Source organism: Zonotrichia albicollis, chromosome 8 (genome assembly GCF_047830755.1).
Source record: "Zonotrichia albicollis isolate bZonAlb1 chromosome 8, bZonAlb1.hap1, whole genome shotgun sequence".
NCBI classification, from domain to species: domain Eukaryota; kingdom Metazoa; phylum Chordata; class Aves; order Passeriformes; family Passerellidae; genus Zonotrichia; species Zonotrichia albicollis.
Window position 1 is genome coordinate 28,048,302 of NC_133826.1, and position 26,866 is coordinate 28,075,167.

General features: G+C 42.5%; 1 protein-coding gene across 2 annotated transcripts in view; it reads left to right on the forward strand.

Annotated features, from left to right (window-relative positions):
- Positions 1–26,866, forward strand: part of XPR1 (xenotropic and polytropic retrovirus receptor 1) — a 112,447-nt gene that overhangs the window by 2,660 nt on the left and 82,921 nt on the right. For both annotated transcript variants that reach the window (XM_074546397.1, XM_074546398.1), the window contains exon 2: positions 4,249–4,300. In XM_074546397.1, coding sequence (XP_074402498.1) covers positions 4,249–4,300 — 52 coding nt within the window. The remainder of the gene's footprint in view (positions 1–4,248; positions 4,301–26,866) is intronic.

A 26,866-nucleotide genomic window follows, 5' to 3' on the forward strand; every position in this document is an offset into this window, starting at 1 on the left:
TAGGTTTTAAAATCTGGAAAGATTGTTGGTGATAAACTCAGAAAGAGGAATGGGATTGTTGTGTTTTCAATACCTAAAAATATAGTTTCACTTTCAGGTGGTCTTGAACAATTGACTGTCCTCAGAACTTCTTACCATCCACGTCACGTGCTCTTTCCCTCCAAAAATAATCAGTTTAGGTGTTCTAAGTGTGCTTGTAGAAGTATGGAAGTTGCCTGGGCTTAGGGCTGGTAGGGTGAGAGCTTTAGGGAGAGAAAAAAACATTCATTTTCTTTAAACAGGCAAAACTAAGATGTATTTTGATAGCTGTGACTTAGATTTATATTTTCTTTCAGCACAAGCTCTGCAGTGACCATTACTGTACATCTGAGCTTTTTGAGAAGGAGCTTGCAGAAAAGAAGGAAAATGGCAGTGAATGCTCTTCTGTTTCATTCAGCTTTTCCCAAAGACATTTACCATGACTGAGCCAACAGTAACGTGGAGCTTTAAACCATGATGGACCTGATTTGGCTTTCCATTCCAAATTTCCATTCTAAAGATTGCATGAAATGATGTGGATGTGCCTCACCCTGGCAGCAGCAGTGAGAGGATTTCCTCACCTTGTTTGAGGGGCTCTGGCAGTGCATTTTCTTCTGTAAAGAAGAAATGTAAAATTTAAAAAACATTTTCCTAGCTGTTAAACTACAGTTGTGATATGCACTGATTCAGTGTTCATTTTGCCTTAAAAGTTTTGGGCCACTCATTTACCCTTCAGTTCATTTGGAAAAATAAGAAAAATGGAAAACAGGAAAAACATGAAAACAAACACAATCCCAACTTTTTGTGTCAGAATTGTGGAATTCTCATCTCCACACAGTACTGAATAAATTCAGGTAACTTGCATGAATTTCAGCTGATACTTTTTTGTCTTTTTTGGTTGAGAGTGTGCTCTGCTGCATATAATGTTCATTTTTGATGCAGGGAAATATTGGGGTTGTGAGTCCTCTGTTAACCCACAAACCCTCCTGGATTCCTTTGTTTTCATGTCCCTCTCTGGATTGCTTTCAGCAGAAGAGCCTTGCTCAGGCTTCTAAATGTAAATGTGGATCTGCACATCCAGCTGATGGAACTGTGCAAGTCACTTGTACACTTGCCAGATGGCTGTTTGGTTGCACTTAATCTGGCCTGAATTTGTTTCTCTGCAGGAGCCTGATGGTATTTTTATAGAAAAAGTACATCATACCTTTGGCATCTCCACAGCTGGGGAGGGAGGAGGAGCAGAACAGTTATTACAGGTGCAAAGTTCATGGCAGAGGTGGGTAAAGGTGAGAGCAGGTGACCTCCGTTCCCTTTTTTAAAGGTTTTAAAGTCCTTAAACCCCCCAGGTTTTAAGTCCTTCTGCTGTTGCAGGAGAGGAACAGGTTGCAGGGTTTTAGGCATGGTTTCTCCCAGACACCACCTGCAGCAGGAAGTGGGTGGGGGCAGAGGAGAGCTGAGGTTGCCTGCTTGCCTTCAGTGTCTCCTGCAGAAACAGGCTTTCAGCTTTTGGGAGGTGGCCAATTCTGCTGTCAAACCCAGCTCCATGATAGGCAGTTCACACCCAGGCTTGCCACCTCCTGACACAAATCTGTTGTGCTATTTCACTATTTGTCCTTCGGGCTGTTAGCAGAGGAGCTTAGAGGAGCTTAAGTGGTTTGAAAGACTCCTTTAAAACAGTGGGGTTTTTTTGAGTGTTTTAAGGTTTTTGTCCTTAATTTTGTTCACTGTTAAGTTCTGAGAGTTCCATTTTTGTTTTCTTTTTGCCTTTTCTTTTTGTTCTCTCATATGTATTTCCACAAGTTGACTGATGGTGCAAGGTGTAGCACTGGCACAGGCTAAAGCAGCGAAATAACCCATTTTGTTTAGTTTGAGGGCAGAAAGAGTAATTCTTAAGTGCTTCACATTGACAGTGATGGATCACTTTAGTAAACAATCAGTTCTAAAATTCTGTAATCTAGAGGGCTAAATAGTTTAGGTGTGAAGGAGCACTGAGTCTTTCACTTTGAGGTTATTGGTTTACTTATATAGGTCAGGAAAGCAGTAACAAAATCTGCTGCCCTGCAGCTGCCAGATTGTACAATGTCAGTGTGCATGGGGAGGGGTCTGTGGGACGGCTGACACCTTCAGCTTTCAGGATTGTTTAGTGCAGGACTGTCAGTGTTGTCCTTTTGAATTTGTTGTTTTTGAAAAATGACTGATCAAACCAGAGATGGGAATTACACTGGGCTTACCTCTGGGTGGGTTAAGAGATGAGTTGTTACCACAGTGACTTTCAATGTGCTGTCTCTTCTGGTTTGTTTATCCTGTGTCACATGTTGGTTGTGGTTCATGGAAAAAGTTACAGGTAGGTGAGGATGACTGGGATGGAAAAGGAGGAAGATTTTTTGACTGCTCGGTGTGCAGAGATCATGTGCTGCTGAGCAGTGAGTCATGGGGGGAGAGGACTGGAGTGGCCAGTGCTCCTGAGGAATTTTAGAAAAGCACCAGAGCTGTGCTGCTGGCATGAGGATCACCCAGCAGTGGCTCAGTTGGGAAAACAATTATGCAAGTGACCTTTGCTGAGACCTCTGACTCAGGAGCCAGACCTTTGAGAGATGCCAGAGCTGCTGGTGCAGGCAGCCACCTTGGGTATCTTGTGATAAACACACTTGTCCTTTAGACCTTGTGTTTACCCAGTGTGTTACAACAGCACTCAGCTCCCAGCTGCTGAGCTGATGGTTTTTACCTCCAGGGTTTTTTGGGGGATTTGTCATTTAGCCCGGGAGATTTTCTCCTGGGCCACTGTGACACACACCTCTGCTTCTGCTGTCTTGCAGTGTTATGGAAGTATGGGATATGGTGAGAATCACACAGAATAGATAGGAAATAAGAAGACCTGAATTCCTTTTTTTTGTGTTAAATTTCTGTGGGCTCAAGAATGAGGGAACAAGGTCAGGTTTTTGTGGTGGTGGAGGAGGGTACTCATGTTCATGATGGGCATTAAGATGTGAGGTGTGTATATGCAAATCACTCTGCAGTAGGAATGGGTCCTTCCCTGTGGCTTTTAATTCCAAAATGATGGCTCAGGTTATGAATAAAGTCCTAGAATGTTTTGGGCTGGAAGGGACATTTAAGATCATCTTGTTCCCACTCCCTGCCATGGGCAGGGACACTTTCCACTATCCCAGGCTGCTCCAAGCCCCATCCAACCTGGCCTTGGATACTTGCAGGGATGGGGCAGCCACAGCTGCTCTGGGCAACCTCTGCCAGGGCCTCACCAGCCTCACAGTAAAGATTTTTTTCCCTATTATTTTACTCCAACCTGCCTTCTGTGAGTTTGAATCCATTCCCTCTTGTCCAGTCATTCCTGGCCACTGTCCCAAGTTCCTCCCCAGTTCTCTTGAGCCCCTTTAGGCAGTGGAAGGGGCTCTGAAGTCTGCCTGGAGCCTTCTCTTCTCCAGCTGAACCCCCCCAGCTCTCCCAGCCTGCATCCATGGCAGAGGGGCTCCCACCCTCTGATCCTCACTGTGACCCTCCCCTGAACTCCCCTCACTCCTTCAGCCCTTGATCAGAATTCAGTTCATGTGGATGTGAGTGAGCAAACCTTTAACCTGTGCCTGGGGAAACACCAGCACCTCAACAACTGCAAGGCAGCTCGTGGTGCCTCCAGCACCTGAAACCTGATTACTTAATTAATTCTGGCTGGTGCTAATGTTGCCCTTCAGTTCCCACCTCTAGAGCAGGCCATCACCCTTGCTTCCCTAATCTCCTTCATCATGTTGCCTTCAGCTTTCAGCATGTATGTGAATTTTTGTGATCCTGTATAACAGTGATGAGAAATCCCTGAGGCTGCTTCTCCTCCATTTGCCTTGACAAACTCCTGTGTGTCACGCAACACTTCAGGTTTTGTTGTTATTTCCTCATTTTTTTTAATGTAAAGCCTTTACATCCTACCAGCTGGGAAGTATTTTTCCGAAGGAAGATGTTGAAATGTACAGTTGGAATAAATTTTATAGATGATTAAGATAACAGGCTGGAGATAAAGCAGTCAGTAAACATGAACCTGTTTCACTTGTGAACAGAAATGTGTGTGATAGCCTTGACATCACGTACCACAGCTTTCTGTGCCAGTCTGCAGGATAAAAGGGCTTTAATTGCTTTGGTTTTCAAACAGGCATATCAAAACAGTGTAATTTTTTTTTCCTCTTTTCATACTAACTGTGTTCCTTGTTCTCTGCCCCTCCCTTGCAGGCTTTGAAGGAGATGCTATATGCAGCTGTGGACCAGGCCCCTTCTATAGAAGGTAAGCAAATTGTAACCCACAGTTGTGTTTTTCTTGGCACTGCGTGCTGGACACGTAGTCCTGCTACTTTTCTGTCCTTAGTCCTCCTAAATTGGTAAACTTAATATCCTGATGGGCAAATGCCTGGCCTGTCACAGCCTGCATGCTATATTTGATTGTTAGAACTCTTTGTCCTCTTTTGTTGGGACAATAAATGGCTTTGTGTAGTTTGAGACAGCAACAGCTGGATTCCTCTTGCTTATAAGGTCATTCAGTGGTGGAAGTATTTTCTTCATTGCCTGAGAATAGAGCTTTGTTTTGCTGTGAGAGCCTGCCACTCTGGGAGATAGCTGTGCTGGAGAGACACTGGCTCCTGGTTTGGTACTGGTGATTGGAGCTGCAGGAGTCTCATCCTTTTGTTCTGTGTCCTCCCTGAAGGCTCTGCTGCCTCTCCCATGTGCACATGAGTATATCTTCTTCTTTGCATGTGTTTATTGCCTTCTGACTGCTCTAGATTATTCTAGTGAGGTGTTAGGTTTTTAGCTCACTGAATTTTAAATGGTTTGTTTAATTAAGTGATGATCTCTGCAAAATTTCTTAATAGAGCCTTTTACTTTCTGTGTCTTCCTTTTGTTGTCTTTAAAGTACTGAAGCCTCTGTGTTGCTTCACTCCTTACTTTCTTGCCCTTCATGTGGATTTCTGACTGCTTTATAACCTCCTTACCTTTATTATTGTTTATTATAACCTCCTTACCTTTATTATTTTCACTTGTATTGCAGAGTTAATTTTACTAATTTCTGAACATGGCTCTCTGGGTTTCTTGTATATTTGTAGAGCAGGAGAACAAGTGCTGCTCCTGGTGTAGTCAGTTGTCTAACATCAGCAATGCTGGTCACTCTAAGTGTTAGGCCATTAATTACTTTCCTTTTGTTGATTAGAACTGGGAAATGAGGTGTGATGTAGTTAATATAATGTGATTTTTTTAAAAATTCAACTCAACTCCACTTGGTTTTTGATTAGAATTTTAAAGCCAGAGCTGCAATAATTAATAGTTGAAGAGAGTGTGTGTGGGATGGGCCAGTCTGTCCTTAAACTCTTCAGAGGTGCATTCCAAGCTGAAGACTTTGTGGAAACAATGCTCAGGCAGGTGTAATTTTTAAATTTAACCTGACACTTAGTAGCTCACTCAACTCATAGTGCTGATTTTGTTAAAAGAATCATACTTTTCTCTAAATACAGATCCTATAACTAGGTTTCTAAAGGTTATGGTCCTAGAATCCAAAATCTGTGGGTTATCTTTGGAAAACTCAACATGCATTGGCAAAGAGGGAAGTCTTGCTTTATTATTTTAAAGTAGCAAAATTCCATAAAACCCACCCATCAACCTCTTTCCTCTAGAGCATAAGACCAAGAGGAACTGAAGTTTTCTGTGTAGGCCAAACTGATTATAAAACTTTTAAAGACAACTTACTAATGCTATTGAAAATCCAGCAATATTTTTATGGGGGACTGGAACAATTATAAGAGTTTTTTTCTTCCTCTCTTCTGTCCCTTGGTTTATTATTGACAGTGTGAGCAAATGGTGTCTGTGCTGATGGAACTTTGTAGTTTGATGTTGGAATGTGACTTCCTGGGCTTGGCCAGGGTTATCTGGGATTTCAAGGTGGTCTTGCATTGTAAAGTGTTATAATTCAGCATTTTGATTTCTCTATTTTCAGTGCTTGTGCTACAGTGGTGTTCTGTAACGTGCTGTGATGTTTGTTTGGCAAAGCAAGAGGAGGGGAAGAATTAAACGATATATTTATGCTCTTTTAAACACTGTTAGAGTTTTGACCTTTGCTTCTGCCTCCTCTGATGCTTTAAAAACCTCAACAAAAGGAAAGCAATGACTTATGACAGTTTCCATAAGTAGAACAATGTTCTGTTCATTTTTGGAGGGGTTGGGTGTTTTCCTCTGTACTATAGAGAATATAATCCAAACAGTTTTGAGCCACTCCTATTTAAATCTGTCTGTCTGACCTGCCCTTAAGTGCAGAGCAGTTCCACTAATTCCTTCACCTTTCATGCTGGAAATAAGTCAACACCATTTTTCCATCCCTGTTGCTTGCATCCTTCTCTTTTTTAAGCCCTTCTGCCTTTGTTCATAGAAACTTTAGGCCAGGTTTACTACTTGACTGCACACAAACCATGCCCAGAACCCTGCTCTAGTCCCTATCACAGGATTTGGAGCAAGTTCTTGCATTTTGGGAGGGAATGGAGCAGCTATTGTCAGGGGCTGGCTGTTGGCCTGCATGTTTCCAGTTTAATATGGATTTTGCAATGGATACTTGTGTGTTGTTTTGAGCTCAGCACAGACACTACAGGGCTGTGCTACTGAAACCCAGCCTCCCAGTATGAGCCTGATGTAATCTCATTTTAGACTGGTCTAACTAAAATCCATTTGCTAATTGATCTCGTTGATCACAGACACGCTGCAGAGCTCCAGAGCTGGCTTTGATTTACCTTGCGTGAATTGTAAGCTAATCTTTGGATAATATACTGGATTGTGAAGACAAGGGAGTTTTGTACAGCAAAGCTGAGGCTGTTCCTGGTTCTTATTCTGCTTGGCTGGATGTGTGATCTGGCATTTGTGAATGAATTTCTTAGATTTCTGCTGCAGGCTGCTTACTATGTCAGTCAGTAAAATTTGTGTATAGACAGAAGTGCTACTTATTGCTTAGTAGAATGCTGAAAGCACTTTGGAAATTCTTTAAAACAACAAAAAAAAAGTGCATGTTGTAAATAATGGACAAGGCAGGTAATAGGTGAGCCATCCATCATGAACAGCTTTCTGTGGGTTTGTGTTTAGGCATTTTCTGTGTGTGGATGGGTAAACAAAGCTAACTTCAGAATGACTCCTAAAGTTTTGCAAGGGATAGTTGCTTGTGCTACTTTAGTGGACAAAGTGCTCCTGGGAAGAGGGGCTTGGCTCTAAATTGTGCAGTTTATTCTGTGATTATTTATCATGGTGACCCTTCTCCCTGTGCTACATTGAATCACACCTATGTCTACCTGCTTTTTCCTATTTTTGGGTAATAAATGGACTGTGATTTTGACAAAAAACCTTCTAGAGGTGGATAAGCAAAACCTGTCAAGGCTGTATGGTAGGAGAAGGTCGTTTGTAGCTGTCCCCACACACAATTCCAAGGTAGTGTGGCTCCCTGTGTTTCATGAGAGTTACTCCAGACTGTAGCATGTCTTTTCTGGCAGTTCCTGGCTGTACACATAGATTTCTTTAATCTGTTCAAAGATACATTCTTTTCATCCATCTGTCTCCTTTGTAATGACAGTTTCTTTATGCTAGTGTTATTCCTCCAGATGCTCCTCATCTTTTCACAAGGCAATCCCCTGATGAAACCTGCACCGTCCTTCCACCTGAGCAACATCTGTACTAAATTAGTGCTCAGTCTGTTAATTCAATCCCTGCACATCACTGGGAGAGGTATCAAATGCTGCTGCATTCCCAGCTGTGCCATGAGCCTTGCTTGGCTTTCTGGAGAGTTCTTTGGAGTGTGTTTGCTTCCGTAGCTGTTTGTTGCCTTCTGCTCACTGTTACCAGAACAAGGGAGATGAGTGGATGCTGCTCCCAGGATATCATTCCCAGCTCCTTGTGGCACAGCAGGAAGGCCTGAATGCAAGTGTGCCAAACCAGGCATCCTTTTGTGACCCTAAGACACCTTGAGCAAGAATCTGGGATGATTTAGAGGCTAAACCCGAGCATAGCTCTGCTTTCCTCTGAGGCAGAATGTGCGGTACGGCAAAAACATGAAATTCTGACCTCACTGGGAGCATGCTGGGGTGGGTTTTTTGTTGATTCCTTGTCCTCCCACTGCTTCCTGTTCCATTTGTCACCGAAGTAAAGCAGGTTAGTGGACCATTGTTGCTGGGAGTGCTGCTGATTATTCCACTTGGTGAGCAGCTGTGTCGGCATCTCCCCGAGCTCCTCACGGTGCTGCCGCGGCCACCAAAGTGCAGCTGTAAATTATTCATCCCCATTTTCTGCTCCAACGAACAGGGGCCACTCTAAATATTATTTCCTCGAATATTTGCCTTTCAGACATTTAAATTTATCCTCTCTTTAATACTTGTGTAAACAAATATCGTTGGTGTTAATATCAGATGGTACAGGAGCGTCCTGTTGTGTCCTCCCATTATGGGAATTATTTAACCCCAATTCTGAATTCCAGTGGCACCTTTCAAAGAAGGATCACACTGATTCTGTGGGGATGGAATGGTGTATCAGGGTAGGAGTGGGGAGTACAGGTGCTCTAGGGTAGAATTCAAACCCAGAAGTAAGAGGTGGTGTTAAAGCAGTATGAATTGGTAGGGGAAAAGCTTTAGTGGTGACAGATATCCTCTGCTGGTGCTGTAACATTTGTGGTCTCCTCTTTGCTCCTGATGGATTAGGAAAGCAAGAGATGCAAGTTTGGGACATTCTGAGAGTGCCAGCACTGGCAGCATGTCTCATGTTATCCCACCCTTGCTTCTGCTTTCATTTGTAAAGCACTTGCTCTGTTGACTGACAGCTACAGATCTTTAGCTTGGATTTATTTCTGTTACTGAATAGACAAAAGAGTTTTCTTTAGGGGCATAAATAATCTTGGTGAATAAGTAGGGTGTAGGACATCACATTCTTTTTCTTTCCAGAGGAAGTTATGAGCCTGACAGTTTTTGTTACATGCAGACATGCTTTGTAGGGTTGATCAAAGGCTTATGATTTGTCTGTATATATGCAGATGCCTTCTTTTTATTTCAAAATAAACATTTATTTCCAATTGCACAAGCTTACTTTGTAGAGGCTTGAGGTTTTGTTTACATGGGAAATGCTTAAGGCTTTAAAAGAGTCTTCAGCAGAAGTGCTGCACATCAGAAGCAGTCACAAAGAGATTAATGCTTTGTCTTTATTTCAGCATGTTGTCACACACCCATAAGGACACAGGGGTTGGTGTCCTACACTCCAGATGCAGCTCCTTGATTCTGTCTAGGGTGTAATTCAGCCTCTGTATTTATAATTAGTATGTAAACTAACAAAAAAAAATATAATCCCATGACAATCCTCTTCTCAGTTGGAGATTTGATGCCAGGTATTGGATTAGCTGTAAAAAATAGGTTATTGGGCTTGTGGCAAATGTTAGCTCCCAGAGTGTGGAAAAGGTGGACAGGAGGAGAGCTTGGCAGCACACCAGCATTTAGAGAAGATGATGCCTGGTGTCTCTTCCCCTGGAGCAATAAAATTTGAAAGGTAAACAGTGCATATGGTTGGAGTAGGGTCCAGAGAGAACAGCTGGATGCTCACTAAAATATTTGGAGCACAGATGCCTGTGTGCAAATGTGGAGTACCGTGTGTTCATGTCAAAGTCATTTTGCTGTCAGGAGCGGCTCAGTGCTCGCAGCAAGTCAGCACAGACACTGCTTTGTACCCAGCCCTCCACTCTGTGTGCCTCCAGAGCAGCCCACACTGCTGGTACAGTGACTTCCTCTGGGGTGATGAGCACCAGGAGCCTCAGTTGTGCTCAGCCAGGCAGGAGGGAAATGTGGGTGGGGAGTAAAGGCCAGGTGAGGCACAGAGCTGGAGTCACAGAATGGCATCAGAGAGTGGTTTGGGTTGAAAGGGACTCATAAAGGTCGTCTAGTCCAGCCCTCCTGCCATGGGAAGGACACCTTCCACTGTCCCAGGTTGCTCCAAGATCTGTCCAACCTGGCCTTGGACACTTCCAGGGATGGGGCAGCCACAGCTTCTCTGGGCAACCTATGCCAGTGCCTCCTCACCCTCACTGTGAAAAAACCATCTTCCTTATATGTCATCTAAACTGACCCTCTTTCAGATAGAAACCATTATCCCCTGTCCTAACACAACAGGCTCTGCTGGAAAGTCTGTCCCCCGGCTAACTGGGTGATTGAAAGTTGATTGTGGAGACAACCAGCCAGTACAAGGTTGGATGTCATTACTGTCCCACAGACCACAGGTCCTCACGTTGTGGTCTGAGAGCACATTCAGGACCTGCTGGTGTGCTCAGGGTCCTGTCCTGCCTTCTTATAAACCAGAAAGTCTCCTGGAGGCAGTGGGAGCCTCCCTGGGGCTCTTGGGGTGCAGTGGGACCACACAGGGAACCCCGAAACTCATGGGAGTAGGTGCTTTGGCAGGTTGATGACCATTTCTTTATGAAGGAACTTGTGATTGCAGTCAGTGGCAATGCTGGACTTCCTCACCCGTTCCATTTGCCCCATGGAAAGCTCCTGGCTGATTCTCTGCTTCATCTGTGTGCACAAGCCTGGAAACTTGTGCTGATGCTGAGGAAGCCTTCAGCCTTTTGCTGTGCTCTGAGCAGCAGCTCAGATTGCTCTGACACGTTCATGCTGAGTGAAGAACTCGAGTCCTAGGTGTACCTAAGAGCTCAAGGCTTGGGAAGAGACTGTTTATTGAATCATAGAAGGTTCTTGTGGAGGTACCAGTTGTGGGTTTCTCTGTGTCTGGATTGAAGGCACCTCATGTTGGGACTCAGGTGTTTATTATTTCTTATCAGTGAAATAGTGTCACTACTGTGAGTTCAGCAGTTTTTCATTAGAAGGCACAAAATGGCCAACAATCTCTTATTACAAGATCTTTTAAGACTAAACTATCCAGTTAAGAACTGACACCTGGATTATTTCCCTTTTAACCCAATAACTGATCCCAAAGAGCCCCCAGTGCAGACTTTTCTGCCCAATTACAAAATGCCACCCAAACCCATGGAGAAGAAGAAGCATGAAGAAGAAACCCAGGACCACACCCTGTGCCCTCCATCTTGCTTCCATCCACAACTTACTAAAAATCCCAAACCCTAAATTTCTCACCAAGTGATGCACCTACACTGCCCTCTATAATCTATTTCACACTTTTGTGGATTCCAGTCTATCTTGAAGTCCGGGAAACTTTCTCCATGAGTGAGGGTCAAAGTCAGTGCTGCCCTGGGGGTCAGGGCAGCCCAGAGCAGACGGAGAAATATTCCCTGTGGTGCCCTGGGTTTGCACAGGTTCTGGGTTGGAAGGGATGTGGAGTCCCAGCTCTTGTTATCCCTGCCCAGGACCATCCCCAGAGTCACACCCTGTGCCTGAGAGCTCTGTCCAGATGCTCCTTGAGCTCTGTCAGGCTTGGTGCTGTGACCTGTTCCTGTGCCCAAACACCCTCTGGATGAGGAACATTTCCTGATATCCAACCTAATCCTGCCCTGACACAGCTTCAGGCCATTCCCTCCCTGTCACTGGGCACCAGAGGGCAGAGATCAGTGCCTGTCCCTCATGAGGAAGATGAAGATTGTGCTGAGTCTCCTTTTCTGCAGGCTGAACAAGCCCTCAGCCTCTCTCAGATGGTTTCTCCTCTAGACCCTTCACATTTTGCTCTGTAACTTTGTCCTGTGCCCTTTTTCCCTTTATTTCAGCATCCTTTGGTACTGAGTGCTCAGAGGTGTTAAATCCAGGATGATCCAGGAGCTGGGGAGGTGCAGGAGGTCAGGGAGGGAGCTGGAGCTGGCAGCCCAGGGCTGACCTAGAGCCAGCTTTCCCTGCAAACCTTCTGCTGCAGAAGGGATGGAGATGGTTCCTTAATGATGTAGAGTAACAGCAACATCAGAAATGCTCAGCTGTGCCCTTTTTCTTTTTTTTTTTTAATTTTTATTTTTTCTTTCCTGCATTTCCTTTCCCATACACTAAGATGCCTTAGAGGAATTAACAGTGCTTGTAATTTTGCTGGAATGTGCCAGGTTTCATGCTAATGGTCAGAGCTCAAGGGTTGGAAAGTGGATTTTCACTGCTGGAAGATTGGCAGGCAGCACTCCTGAGACAGCAGTGAGGTACCAGGCAGCACAGTGGCTGTACACATGAGAGCACTGCACATGTTTATGCAAGAGCCCAGTATTTACTGCTTTGTTTCAAAAAAAAGGCTTCTCCAGACATCTTAACAGCAAGATTTAGTGTGTGTGAGGCAGCCTCTGGCTTTCTAGACATTCCTTTGGCGCTGTGTTTGATATAGGTGACTTGAATTATTAGACAATTAGGATTTTTGGATGAGGCTGTAGCTACTCAGTGAATAATGCAACATGAATTAAGGTTGATTGGTTTCTCTCTCTTTAAAAATTCATTCTGTGGCCAAGGGAATGAGCAGAGTGTCCCTGGAAGGAGATCTCATTCTTCTACATCATAGCTGCTCGTGAGATGCTTCAGAAAAATGGCCATGGAGTGGTGACATCTCTGTGGGATGTGGTGCAGGACCAGAGGCTGTCCCTCTTCCAGGAAGGTCACAGCACTCAGGGAGTATTGCCCAATTGGTCTCCCAACATGAGGAGGTCTGGCTCTTTGATTAGGTAATTTTACAACTTGCAACAACGTGGCAAAAAGTCAACCCAGTCCTGGTGACTTCTCGGTTCTGAAGTGAAAATGAAAGCTAGTTGCATATTTCACCTGTGTTGGTTTTTTTTAACATTGTATCTGTAGCCTCATAACTTATATCAAGCAGACAAAGAATTAATTTTAAAATGTGCTTTTTGTAAATACATAATCTTTAGTTACAGCTTAAAACTGCAGAGCTACAGCAGCTTGATTTTACAAAGCCACTGGTAAAAAAAATTACTTCAAAAATTTCTATATTATTCTGTTTATTACACGACCATGTAGTTAAGATATTTTAGATTTTTTTTTATGCTGCCTTTGTTGAGTGTGGTAACATTTTTTCCCTGAATTAGCACAGCCTAAGTGTGCAAGCCTGATCCTATAGTCCAGTTCTTTTGGGAACTGAGAAGGGAAAACCATGGAGAGGTATAAAGCATATTTTACTAACCTCTGGTTTGAGAAGAGTACATAAAATTCCTTAGTTGTAAGGCAGCAGCACCATGAGTCACAGTTGTCTATGTTTAACTAAAAATCACAAAGAAAACTGCCTGAGAAGACATAAATTTACTTTTTAAAGTGGTTTTTCTCTGTCCAGGGTGGTGACTGGGATCACAGAGGGCACAGACATCCCTGGGATGGTGCAAAGCCTTTCTGGGCACTGACTGTTCTCAAATTGTGCACTCAGCAGCTTGGCTTCCCCTCTGCAAGGGGGAAACCTTGTTTATCTCCTAGGAGATGGAAAACCAATTTCTCCTTCTTGATGAGAAGCTGGCAGGCTATTTGACTAAACAAGAAAGGCAAGGCAGTGTGGCCAAGAAGAGGGGAATATAAATACCAATATAAATGCAATTTATTTTGCATGTGCTATATAGCCCCAAGCACACGTTTTAGAGGGGGAGTGAGAATTTGCTGCACGCTGAAATGCCAGCTCTAAATAGAAAAAGAGGCAAATTTGACATCCAGACTGTGTTTATAACCTTGGTTTTATTTTTACTGTAATTGCTTTTGCATGCTTTTATAAATGCTCCTAAACTTTGTGGGGCAAAGTGCAGAGGAGCTGCAGAGATCAGTGTGGGTGAGCTGATAACTTGGGATCTGCCTTGTCCCACGGTTGCAGGCTTGTTCTGACATGTGGCCAAGGCTGCTGAATCTGGAAGATTCTGGGATCCCATCCCTGCACCCTCTGGGAGTCACAGGGCTCAGTGCCAGCCTGTCAGCCCTGCCATGGCTCAGCCAGTGGGGAAAAATGGGCACTGCTGCTCTAAACACTCCTTTTTAATTTCCATCCTCTCCTCTTCCAGCTGATGGATCATTTGTGGTATGAGTTTGGTGTGAATTTTTTGGGTTGAATTCTGTGTGTCAGGGTATTGGTGTGGTTGCTGAGGGCGAACCCAGCTCTTTTATGGGCTCAGCTGCAGGAGTGAGTCACAGGAGAGGCAGTAAAATGGGGTAATAATGAGCAGAATTGGCTGATGGACCTATAAAGTGAATTCTATAAAGAGCTTAATGGGATTTGGCTTTTACTTCACTGTTTTGGTGTGGCTTTGTCTTCGTTAATCAGAAGTAGCAATCAGGAAGTGATGAGAGAAATAACCTGAGAGCCTGATGTGGCATTCCATGTTATTTCATGGTCCTTGAGCTCTGCAGCAGTCCAAGGCAAAAGTGACTTTCTCCCCTGCCCAGCCACAGCAGAACACACTTCTGCATCAGAAACCTTGGTTCTGCCTTGGTGAATAAAGGTGCAGGAAAAGAACTTTTTGGGAAGTTTCATGTGCTTCTGAAGCCTTTGGGAGACTGCAGTTCACTCTCATCCAGAGACAAGAAAGCTTCCCAGGGAGGATGAGGGAAAGGAAAAATCAAAATACCTTGTGCTTGTCTGTGGTCAAGCTGGATTAAATAATTCTCACAGCTGGTATTTGTGTATATAGACATTACATCTTGGATGCTGGAGGTGATGATTTTGACAGTCATTTATGGTGTGGATTTAATTATTATGACATCAATAAGATCAGTTTATTAAAGCTTCATGTTCCAAAGGATAAGGCAGTAAAATGTAGATTGTACATGAAATTTTGAGCAGTTGGAGGCAGAGAGGATAGAGAGAGGATTCTGAGCTTGAAGGGCTGGCCACACCTGATCAGCCCCATCTGCTGTCCTGACCCTGCTGAAAAGTGTCTGGTGGTTCTGGTCAGCACTTGAGATCCTGCAAAAATCCCCCATGCATGTGTGAGTTTTAGCAATATATCAGCAGCAGGGAGCCTGACACAGCTTTATTGCAGTTCCCTTCAGCAGATGTCCTTTTTGTGGTCCTCTTCTTTTGGCACCAAGAACACTCCTTTGATGGATTTTGTGAAAAATGCATATTTTATGATTGGCTTTTTGCAATCATTCAAATGAATATTATATGTGTTGTGTTATAAAGTTATGCTGTATTAATTCTCTTAAATAGTGTGTTAAATGTAGTTTTGGGTTATAAAAAAATGTTAAAATAGAAACCATGCTATGTAGGATATTTTTTTTTAAAGAAAGGACTTGCAGCAAGATAGCAGCCAGAGGACACCTGAATCTTTCAGAGAAAGAGAATTTATTGCTCCATTATCAGAAAAAACAAACTTCTTCCCACCTTGAACGATGACCAGACAGAATCCTGTGTTTGAATGGAATTTATGCATCATGTATGAGGTGTATGAATATGCAACAGGCTGTTGTTTTTAAGGGTTAATCCTCTGTTAATGTGGGTCCTTTTTCGGGCTTATTTTGCCCAGAAAAGGTGCCCAGACTGTCCATAACTCTTTGTCTCTATTGCCTCATATTGTCCTAATCCAAATTGTCCAAATTATTATTACTCTAATTGTATTACTATTTTTATAACCATTTTATTACTATTAAACTTTTAAAATTTTAAAACAAGTGATTGGCGTTTTTCACAGGTTTGTCAATCATCTTTTGTGTGCATTGGAGCAGGCAAGGCACAGCTATAAATCTTAAAATCTTTCCACCATGGTGCAAGGCTCAATTGATGAATTAGATCATCCAAGTCTGGTGGATCATTTTGCCTCTGGGGTTGTCTGCACCTGTGTCCTCTTGGAGGGGATGATCAGTTTGTTACCAGTGGTGTTAAACAGGACTTTAAACTCAACCTCAAAGGCTCCAAAAGTCCTGACAAAGGAGCTTTCAAATCTTCCCCTCCTGTGTTAGAGATCCAAATGCAGCTCAGCTGGAATTGCTCTGCACCGGTTTCAGTTTTTCTCCTTTCAGGCAGCTCCTCCAGGTTCAGTTCCAGGTGTTGCTCTCAGGGTAGATGTTGTGGTAGCACCTGAGATGGAGCAGATGTTCATCCAGCTCAGGAGGAATCCAGCATTGGAAGGAGCCTGATGTGGGCTTGGACTTGCCTGAGCACAAATCCAAGTAATGAATTAATCATCAGGCAGAGAATTCACCTCCCTGGGGACATGGAGAGGAGGAATTGCAGTCAGGAATTGCTGATGCAGGAGCTCTCCACCAGCTGAGAAGGTTCCCCTGCTGCTGGTAATATAATACATGAGGGCTCAGTTGCCAAATCCTTCACTTTGGTATTTCAGTAGCAACACGAGGCCTTCATGGCAGGTTTATGGTCTCTTTACCTAAGCTACAGAGATAATTAACTGCAGACCTTAATTGTGGCAACTCTGCTGTCTCCTGCATGTGAAGCAATTTTATTGAGGCCTTTTTGTGTGGTTAGAAGGGCGTGCCAGAGGGTTTTTCCATCTCCATCTGTTTTGGGAGTGATTTCATGGTTACTGAGGTGTATGGGGCACAGTGGGGTGAGTTTGGGATGAAGTGTTTCTGCTCTGTCACCCTCCTACCACCTTGGCCACAATTCTTGTCTTGGTTTGGTTTAATTTTCCTCTCTTGTTTTGCATTCAGCAGCAGCACGTGGCTCATGGTGGCTTTTCTCCTGTGTGATAATTATTTTCTGAGATGTTTGGAAGCTTTATCAAGTGAGGAAGGGGAATTACAGCTGTAATTGTGTGCTGTTCTCTGCATAATTAGCTCAACCTCTATTTGATATTTTCACTTACATGCACTGTTTCTGTCTTTGGAGTGGTTAAAAGGCTTCTGTCATTATTCTTTTCCTGCCTTCTGAATTTCCCCAGCATAGCTCCCAGCTATGCCAATGCTTAGGGGAGTTGCCATTATGGCTCTTGGCCAAACTCTCAATTTTTCTGTTACCTTTGCTGGACAAGCACCATGTGCAGTAGCAGATAAATGAGTAATTCTCTGCTGTAGCAAGGGGAAGTGGCACAAGAACTTCAAGATAATGGTTGTTACTGTGGGCCTTCAAATTATTTTTTTTAATAATGAATAGCACCATCCAAATTTTAGCTTCAAGTTTGCCTAAACTTTCTGGTACCCAAAGGACTTTATTTTTGTTAAGACCTATACTGAACTGTGTTGGAAGTGCAAAATGAGAATATTGCAGGGGGGTTTATTCCATGCACTGCAGGTGAGATTTCTGTGAAACTTTTTACTTGCACACTTTCCTCTGAATATTTTTGCTGTTACTTCAGCCAAGATCATGTTGGAGTTTGAAAATGGTCTCCTTGTGAGAGCACAGTCTAGAGAATGAAGTATTCAGTTTCTGTAATGTTGCTGTATCACCACTTTATATCTCTTGCAAGAGATTCACTTGAAATAATCTAAATTAAAAAAAAAAAAAAGAAGAGGGAATAAGTTTGGACATAGTGCTAAATTCACAACTTCTTTAAGTTCTTCTGCAAATGTCTGTCAGACCTTGCAGTCCTCATGTGATTCTGCTGTTGGGAGATGTTTGAAAAGAGGAAGTAAAACCAAACCTCTCAGAATAATATCTGAGGTCAGTGCCGGTTTTTGTCTTTTAGGAGTTCCTTGTAACTGTAACTCAAAGAGTTGGTATTATTTTAATTAATTATTTTTTGTCCGATGACAATAGTTAGCTGTAACAGAGTGGAGAAAACTGCCACTGTGGCTTCTCTTCCCATTCTTATCTTTACATTTTCCAGTCCATAGGCTAGGCTAAGGCAATACATCTTGGGCTGCTTGGGAACTGGTGTTTTGTCATTCTCCATTTTTCAATTTGAAGTTTATTTACAGAAATCAGCAAAAATAAAGAAGTGCTTCACGTGCAATGCTCAGTTGCTTGAGTGTTGTGTATGGTCAGAATTGACAACTTCCCTTTTTGAGGGGCTGGATACAGATTTGTGTTGGGTCATCATTCAGTTTTTAATCCTTCAAGACTGGCATTATTGATATTTTTTAATACTGAGTCATATTTCTGGATTTTTAGTTTGACTCCAGTTCTGCTGTGTTGGAAGTGAGCGCAGCTGCCTCGCACTGGGGTTGTGCAGCCTTAATTCCTTCTGCTCTGCATAACATTGCCATGAGCTTCCTTGGAAAGTTGATTTATCTAGACCTTCGGTTTCCCCCGTTGGAGGGTGACAAGAGGTTATTTGAACTGAAAACAAAGGCTCACATAGCTATTTGAAATCTAAACAGAGCAGGGAGTGTGCCATCTGAGAGCCAGCTCTCCCTGCTTTATCCACTGCTGCTGTTGCTCACCATGCTTGGGGGAACTTTTTGTTGGTGGGGAGGAAAGTTCCCAGTTGGGTTGCAAATCCTGCAGCTGTTTCTGAGGAGAGGAAAAGAGGAGGCAGAATCCACCCAGCCCTGCCCAAACGCCCTTAAATTCATCTCCTGGGCTTCCCTTCAGTGCGTGGGAGAAAAACTATCTGCTCAGAGCCTACCAAGAAATGGCCCATTTAATAAGCATTCTGTAGATTTATTTATTTACAAATATTCCTGGTCTGTAATTAAGGAAGGCAGCTCTTTTCTGTGCTGCCTGGTGCTCACTTCCAGGCTGGGAGCTGCACGGGATGAGTGACTGCATCCGTCTGTTCCAAACAAGCAGCTCTGCAGCTGATCAAAGCAGCAGGATTAGGCTGCTCCTGTGGAATTCCACTGGTGAGGAGGGGATAAATAAATAGCAGCTCTGAAGCAGACCTACCTGAACTGACAGGCTTTGTTGTCAACAGGATAATGGGAATTATTTGGTTTGGTTTGGTTTTAACAGAGGTGCTGTTCTTTCTAGTGGGATATTTGCTCTTCAAAGCCCAAACAACTGGGTTACTCCTGGTGGAAAGCTGCACTGCACACAGTTCCATGGGCAGGGCAAAGTTTGTCTTCACCAAGCTGTGAGAAATGCAGGGCATCCTTTGGGGGTGTGGGTTTTCCAAACATGTTTATTATAAAGAGAGTTTTTGGTTCACACACATCTGCTAATAGTCTGAATTAAAACCTGCGTGGATACTCTCATATCTGTCTTCTAAAGCAGCACATTTATCTCAGACATGGAGAAGAACAGGAAACTAGCAATATGTCATGGATTACATTTGCCTTTGGGGCTCTAGATGACAAGTCAGGTTGTCTTTGCCCCCACCACATTTCTGCTTTTATAATTCACCAGATAGTCTCACCTAAATTGCATTTATTCTGTTCAAAGGCAGTCCTTTTGTTTTCTCTTTAATACTGCTTTTTATTCATCCAAAGTGCACCTCTATGAATAGTAAGTACTTGATATGAGCCCATATAATCATCTGAATATAAAAAGAAACAGCTTTTAGAACAAATAAAATTTTTCACGTTCTGCATTTAAGCATTTAAAATTATTTCCAAAACCGTAGTTTTTGTAGGTTGAATTGAAGTTTGTGCAAATTTCAGTGACCCATTAAGTAATAAAATAAATAAATGAACAGCACAAACTTAGATCCAGTGTTTTAGGAATTGTGTCTGTGGAAATGCCACTGTCCCTGTCTAGAAAGAGACAATGAAAGAATTAAACCAGCTGCTATCAGCTGTGGACTCTTTTTGGTGCACAGTGAGGTTCTTGTCTCTTCTCTTTCATAGTTGTTTTGTTTCAGGTTAGAAACCAGTAAAAAGTCAGAGTTCCCTGTTAAATGAAGAGTAGAAATACGTCGGTGTGTCTACTACAATCTGTTTCCACTTACTGCTCCTGTCAAATTGGTTACATTCACAAAGCACAAGTAGCATTTGTGGTACAGGATCATTTTTAAAGGCAGTTTTTTGTGTAATAGCTTTTCCTCGTCATTTTATTTTTATTACAGCTTTCTTCTTACTGTATAGTGAGGAATTTTATGTCTGGAATAGGACTCGGTGTCTGATTCTTTGACAAGCTCATTTTGAGTCTGGCTGTGTCTCATTTTTATTGATTGCAGTATTTATTTTCTGTATTTTGGGTACCTAATTTAGTAGCTGGTAGCTGAAGACACTTGTGTATTCTGTAAAATTTCAGTGTGAGCATTTGAACTTGGATTATGTGCTGCTCTTGGGGAGTGGAGGAGGAAGAGGAGGAGTGAATTCCTGCAGAAGGCATGGCACTGGGCAAGGGGCAAAACCAGCACTGCTGATGGTCCTGAGCTGTTTTCACTCCTTGTGTTGGCCAAATCTTGTAAAATTGTTGGAGCTGTGACTCTCTTACAGAGTAGAGTAAGATAATGTAAGCTCAGAGCCTTTTCTCACCTACACTGTTGATACAGGACATTTTTTCCTTGTTATTGTTAAAACAGGCCTGCCAGACTACCTTAAATGTAGCTTGCTTATCTCCCATGGAAAACTCTCAGTTCTGGGGGTCAGGTCTGTCCTGCCTTGCCTCTGAAGTGAAATTAGCTGGTTTGGTGTATGGGCTGTTGCTTGTAACATTTTTTGTGGAATTTTATGGAAGTAGTGTTGAGAGTGTGGGTATGAGTATCAAGGCAGGCTTTGGTGTGAGCCTTGTTAGACATCATCATCCTTATTGCCTGTAAATGGAGGCCACTGAAAGAGCACAGGAACATTCTCCTAAAAGCCATGAGCAGTGTAGGGCAAGGCTGCAGAAAATGCCTTGTGGTGGTTGGCACGATGGAGAAGCACAAAGAGATTTGGTGGTGGGTCCTGAGCAACTTGGAGCTTGTTCCCAAATTAGTTTTGCTTCCAAATCACCTTCTGTGGCATTTGTTCAGTTAAGCCACTGGGTGTTTTCTGTTTTCCACAAGCTGCACTCTCCTGAGCTTTCCCCTTTGTGTCTTTTCCCTCCAAATGATCCTTTCAGTGTAGGGATTGGACTAATTTAGTTTTGTGGGCATCTTATGCCCGTCACTCCTGTTCTGGCTGTGGGCAGGAGCTCTTCCATAACAGCCAGGTTACACCTCATCCCCTGACCCACTGCTGTGGCTGGTTCTGGTGTCAAAATTTACTTACAGTAAACTTCATTTTAATTTTCCTTAGCAGTTGGTGCTGGCAGAGAGCAAGGATCTGATGTTCTGATTGGAGAGAGCAGGAGGGAATTTGTTCTCTGCTCCTTTATGCCCCTCACCAGAGGTGTGAGACCTGCAGGTTTTGCATCTCCTGCTCTGCCATGGATCTGATGGAATTTCAGACCTTGTGCTGTGCATTAGCATTTTAATTTTTTATATTTAACCTGTTTAACGTTCCACTTTACATCTTTCAAGCATTTCCTGTTGGGGGAAAAGTGATACTTGTTTGATTTGGAATCAGTGTTTAGCTTTAATCAGCAGTGTGGCATTAAGAACTTTATCACAGTGGAACCCTAAGGGTTTAAAAAAAAAATAAATCTGTGACTTCTCTCTGTTCTTGCTGTTTGTGTATGGAAGTGTGTTGGAACGTTCCCTGGTGATGCTGGTACTTCATTTGAATAACTTGGAAGTGTGGTTTCTTATAATGAGTAAATTTATCCTGTGGAAGGAACTTTAATCGTCTAGATTTTTTTTTTTGCATTACTTCCTCACACCTAGTTGGAAATTCATGAAACCTGGCGGAGTTTCCAGGACCCTTAAGGACTTGCAATGTTAAAATCATTCATTAACTGTTCTAATTATGTGACTTCTAAGGCATGCCTGTGTGCTTCAGGGCAAGCAGATCTAATGACAAATACCTGACACCTGGCCTAAATTGCAGAAACACAGGATCATTAAGGTTGGAAAAGACCTCTGGGATCCCTGAGTCCACTGTGAATTGTGTTCACCACTAAACCATGTGCCCAGGGGCCACATCCACACATTTTTTGAACACTTCCCTTGATGGTGATTCCAGCACTTCCTTGGGCAGCCTGGTCCAAAGCCTGGCCAGCTTTTTAGTGAAGAAGTTTTTTGTAATATCCAATGTAAACCTCCTCTGGCTGAGCCTTTTTCCTCTGTCCTGTCATGTGTTACCTGGGAGAAGAGAATGACTGAGAAGAGAAATGAAAACTTCTCCTTAAATCCATCTGAACTGATGATGTGACTGTTAAAAACTTTATGGAAAGAATAAAAGGAACAAAATGTAGTGGTGGGTCAGATGGTGATAGATGGGCAGTGTACATGGATATTTTTATTTGTCAGATACTTTTGGCAGGACTAAAAGACTTGGCACAGGATTTTCTCCCAAATGTTAATGAAGGATTTGGTTTGTTGGTGTTCTGTTGTTGAAATCAATCGATACAGTTTTTAAGACACTTTCTTTTACACCTACAAAGGCAAAAATCTTTTCCCAGTCAAGCAAACAGATCTATATTTTCCTGTGATTGATGTGGGGTGATATGGGTGGCATTTGAAATTCAAACTGCGGGCAGCTTCTGACATCTCTGTTGCAGGTGGCTTCTCTGAGGTGGACCTGTAGATAAGGCTGCTGTGTAGGCCTCTTCCAGCATTTAATGTCAGAAAGGTGAGCTAAAATGAGTTAATTTTACCAACAGAGGTAATTTGAGTCATGATAAAAGGAGAGGGTAATTTGTTAAAGTGTTTTTTAAAGAGCAGTCAACCTGAGTCTTTGCATTCAGGACATCAGTAGGTGGAAACAAGAATAACAAATATTTAAGTTTTTCAAGGTAGAAGAGAAGCAGTTAATCTAACAAAAGCTATAATGTCAGAAACAGAGAAAAACCAGCTTCTTGAGAGAATGTGTAAATTGTAAAGAGTAATTTCCCTTGGACTTGGCTGGTAATGGCTTCACCTGTGCTTTGTCACTGAGGGCTGAAAGAAAGGCACACTGGCACCACAGAGTTTGTTTAGATTTGCCCAAATGGAGTTTTAGTGTCTGTTAGAAATGAATTGTAGTACCAAGCCCATCTCTTGAAAGTGCTTGTTGGAAGGTTGCCTTTTGTGCCAGGATGAGGAGGGAGAAGTTATCTTGTTCATACAGCTGTAAACTGAAAATAAACCTAAAATTGAACCTAGAAGTAATTTTCTGTTCCTGTGTGAGGAAGTGATCATTTGGAGCCTGGAATGCTCCACGGGGAGTAACAGAACCAGTCCCCCTGGAATGAGTAGGAAATCGGAGCTGAGAACCAAACACTGAGCCACCACCACCACTTGTGGCTTTTCTGCTGCTGCTTTCTTTCCTCTTTCCCTGCTGGGATGGGAAGTCCCCAGTGACATTTCTCACAAAGGCAGAGTGCTCCTAGGAAAAATGGGGGAAAATAGGATTCTGGAGCCAGCCATGGGTTGTGGCGGCTCAGTAACCACGGGATACTTGAACAATACAGAGAGGTATGTGGAGGACAGCACACATCCTCCAGCTCTAGGCAAGAACTGGTTTGCTTGCATTTCCTTTAGAGGAACAATCAGGCTTGTTAAGATGATTAATTAATGGAGTTTTCAGCCATTAATCATTCTAAAGACCAGTATGGGTAGCCTGCAGTAAAATCCATTAACATGCCATGACCCTGTGCTAATTGTTAAACTCTTGCTCTGTGAGCAGCTCAGTGCTGAGATGTGGATGGGAATGGGGTAAGAAAGGCTCCCTCACCTATGAAAATATTGAATTATTGGTAAAACTTGTAATAATGCTGGCTCTCCTGTTGTTGACTGGCTTAAGTAGAGTGTGTCATTAATGCTATTAAAGTTATTAAGTAGGAGGGAGGAAGACATGATATGGAAAGGGGAAAATCAGTGCATCATCATCTGGTATAACCTTGGCCTCGTGTCAGGTTGATCTATATGAGAACTCATTTAAAACCTGTTTATTTAAACTATTTCACATACAGTTCACTGGGCTTGGAAAATAAAGAGGAGGGGAAAATGAGCACAGTCAATGTTTCAGATGAACCGCGGGTTTCATGTGACTGTGATTGGAGTGATACACTGGAAATAAGTGCCCAGTGGACTTGCTAACTGAAGGCAGTCTTTCAAAACCTAGGCAAAATGTCAGTGACAGCTACAGACAAACTTTGCAGAAGCTGTTTTCCACCACTCTTTACAGGAGTAACATGAAAACCTACTTAAAGTAAAAATACAATGGGCTTAAAAGGATAGACAGTGCTTGAACTTAACGGAGAATAATACTGAAGGTTAAGATGATTGCAGTGACCAAAATATTGATATAAGGCAATGCTGATCTCCAAAATGATGGATAAGATCCCCTGCATTTTGGTTAGAGGAGTATGTGATTATCTTCATGTTCCTAATTGTATCAAAAGTGGTTGTTTACATCTTATAAATTGATGTTTCAGGGTTGAGTCTGCAGGGTATTCGTGATGCTGTTCAGTTGAGTGTGGAAACTAATCAGGGGAGAAAGACTTCTGGCAACATTTACTCTCAGTCTCAGTGTGTTTTCATTTGAGTCAATTGAGAGCAAGACATTGACCTTCTCTTATAAAAAATACACCTGAACTCAAGATTCAGCTAAAAAAAAAAAAAACCAAGACAAACAACAGACAAACAAACCCCACCAAACACAAACCCTCACTGTTATAGCATGTCAGGCTTAGACAAAAAGATTTGTAAATTAACTTTTTAAAATCCTTTACAGCAGGAAGACGTTACTTTATAGGAGATGCTATTTAGGGTGTGCAGTAGTGCTGAATTCTCTTTAAGGTGATGGCAAAGCTCTGATTTACTTCAAGACCCAACAAATCTCTCCTGGAAGTGCTGCTGGTGCTGTCAGGACTGTAAATGCTTGGACATGCATAAGGACACAGGTCTGCCCTTGCCATGGCAGCAAGCCTGATGCTGCTTTACAGTCCTCTGTTTGAAACCCTCTGATGTTCCTGGGATGCTTCTGGTCTCTCAACTTCCAGGAAACTTTTTGAAACTTCCTTACAGAGCTCCAGCTTCAATGGATATTAAATATCATTTGTCCAATGCATGCCATCCCTTATCTGTTCCAGCAGCCTTCAGATAGCAGCATTCAAAGAGCGCAAAATGCTTCCCTCAGTCCTGTGGTTTTTTTGCTTTACTGTCTTCAAACAAGTTCATTTTGTGATGTTCATCCATTTGCCCAAGTTTCTTATCTCTGCAATCCAGGCTTGAGGATTCACGTGCAGACCTGGTGTTTTGGGATGTGGAGGGGATGGGTTTGAGGGTTAGAAGTTCTGTTATCTCAATTATTGGTGACTTTTGCATTTCTGCTGTTAATCTTTGTTACTACTGTAGAACTGCTTAAAACTGTGCATTTTAAGAGAGTGAATGGTGAGGAATTGAGTTTGGTGCTGTCACAAATGCTGGCATTCCTGTGCCACTTGAATCTAGCTGAAGAGTGGGGCTGTGGTTTTGTGACATAACCTGTGAGGTTTCTGTTCTTTGGACCTCTGCAGCTGTGGGTTATTCTGTCCCAGTTTCACCCTGTGCTGCTATTTCTCCACCCCTTGAATGTGTGCACACAGAAGAGATTACTCCTAGGAGGATAAATTCATATTTATACCCCCAGAACATGCTACTCATTTGTAGGAGGGAACTGCATGTTCATGATATATATTTAATAATATAAATATCACTAATTCCATTGTTTGCTTCCCTCAAATCACTGGTTTCCCATGGCTTTTAGGCAAACTGGTGATAAACTGGGGCTGGTGGAAAGGAAGCTGATCTCTCCAGGGTTCCACCAGCTTCATGTGGGTGAGGTGGGCCAGTAAATAGTGAGATTTTTGTTTTACAACCACTCTTGCAGCCAAATTGAGATTTTTGGAGCTCATGTTACCATTGAGAAGAGGATATCAGGTCTTTTAAGATGCTTTCAGATTGAGATGAGACCATTGAGGTTTCTGTTGGAGTTGTGAGCAGTTTTTTGGCAAAAGCCCTCCAAGGTGCTTCTGCTCTACATTTGCAGACAAACTGAACTCCTTGCTTGTCATACAAGTCAGGAAAGTGGAGTGGATGGCAGCCTGAAAGGTTTTGTGTGGCATTAAAAAAAATTGTTTGGCTTCCATAAAAATGTTATTTGAGGAATGCATAGACTTTTCCCAGCCCAGAAAAATGTGGGATTTTTCTGTACTCTGCACAATGACAACCAAAGGGAATTTGTTCATGCTTCAAAAACATGATTTGTATTGGCAACAGAGCCCAGGGATCTTTAACTTTCTGAAAGTTTGGATCATGTGAGAATTCTCTGTGATAAAACAGTAAAACTGTTAATTTTCTACTAGCAATTGGGTCATCTTTCACTGAAAGATGAGTTTAAAATAACCAAAAATCTTGCTCAAAGAGGAATATTTGGTAATAGGCCTGGTGCAGACAGACCCACAGGCTTGTAATCACATGAGAGTTTGGGCCTTATTATTTAGTGCAATTTCAAACACAAGGAACTTTAAAATCTAAATTTGATTCCTACATAGAAATTAGACATCTTTAGAAGCTGGAATGTATTCTCACAACAACTTTCATCTTATTTTAGATGAACATCTCCTGAGGTCACTCCTCTTTCTGTTTTGAAGCTCATACTGCCACAACATCATAATTAAATGGGATGCTCCTTCTAACTTTAACATGTATTGTTTGATGGGTTTTTTTGAGACATGAGAAACTGAAATAGCTTAAATTAGAATGGTGAGAGAAAAACAGATTGCTGTTCATTGAAAAATAGAAGGAATCGAGCCAGTGTTTATTTTGCATTTATAGCTGGTGATTTATTTCAGGTCCATAGCAATGAGCAATCAGCTGTTTTATCTATCTGCAGTCAAGTTAAGGAAAGCTGCTGACATGATCTCCAGTTAATCTCTGTGCTCATCTGAGACTTAAGAGCTGCTGAAATAATGAGAACATATCCTCTCTGTTACAGCATTTGAAGTGATGGGTTTTTAGCATCCACACAATACTGCACAAGCCAGTGAAACCTCATAAGTCTTTTTGAACAAAACCTCTCCACTTGGTTGATCATTTGGATTGGGTGGGTAATGCAAG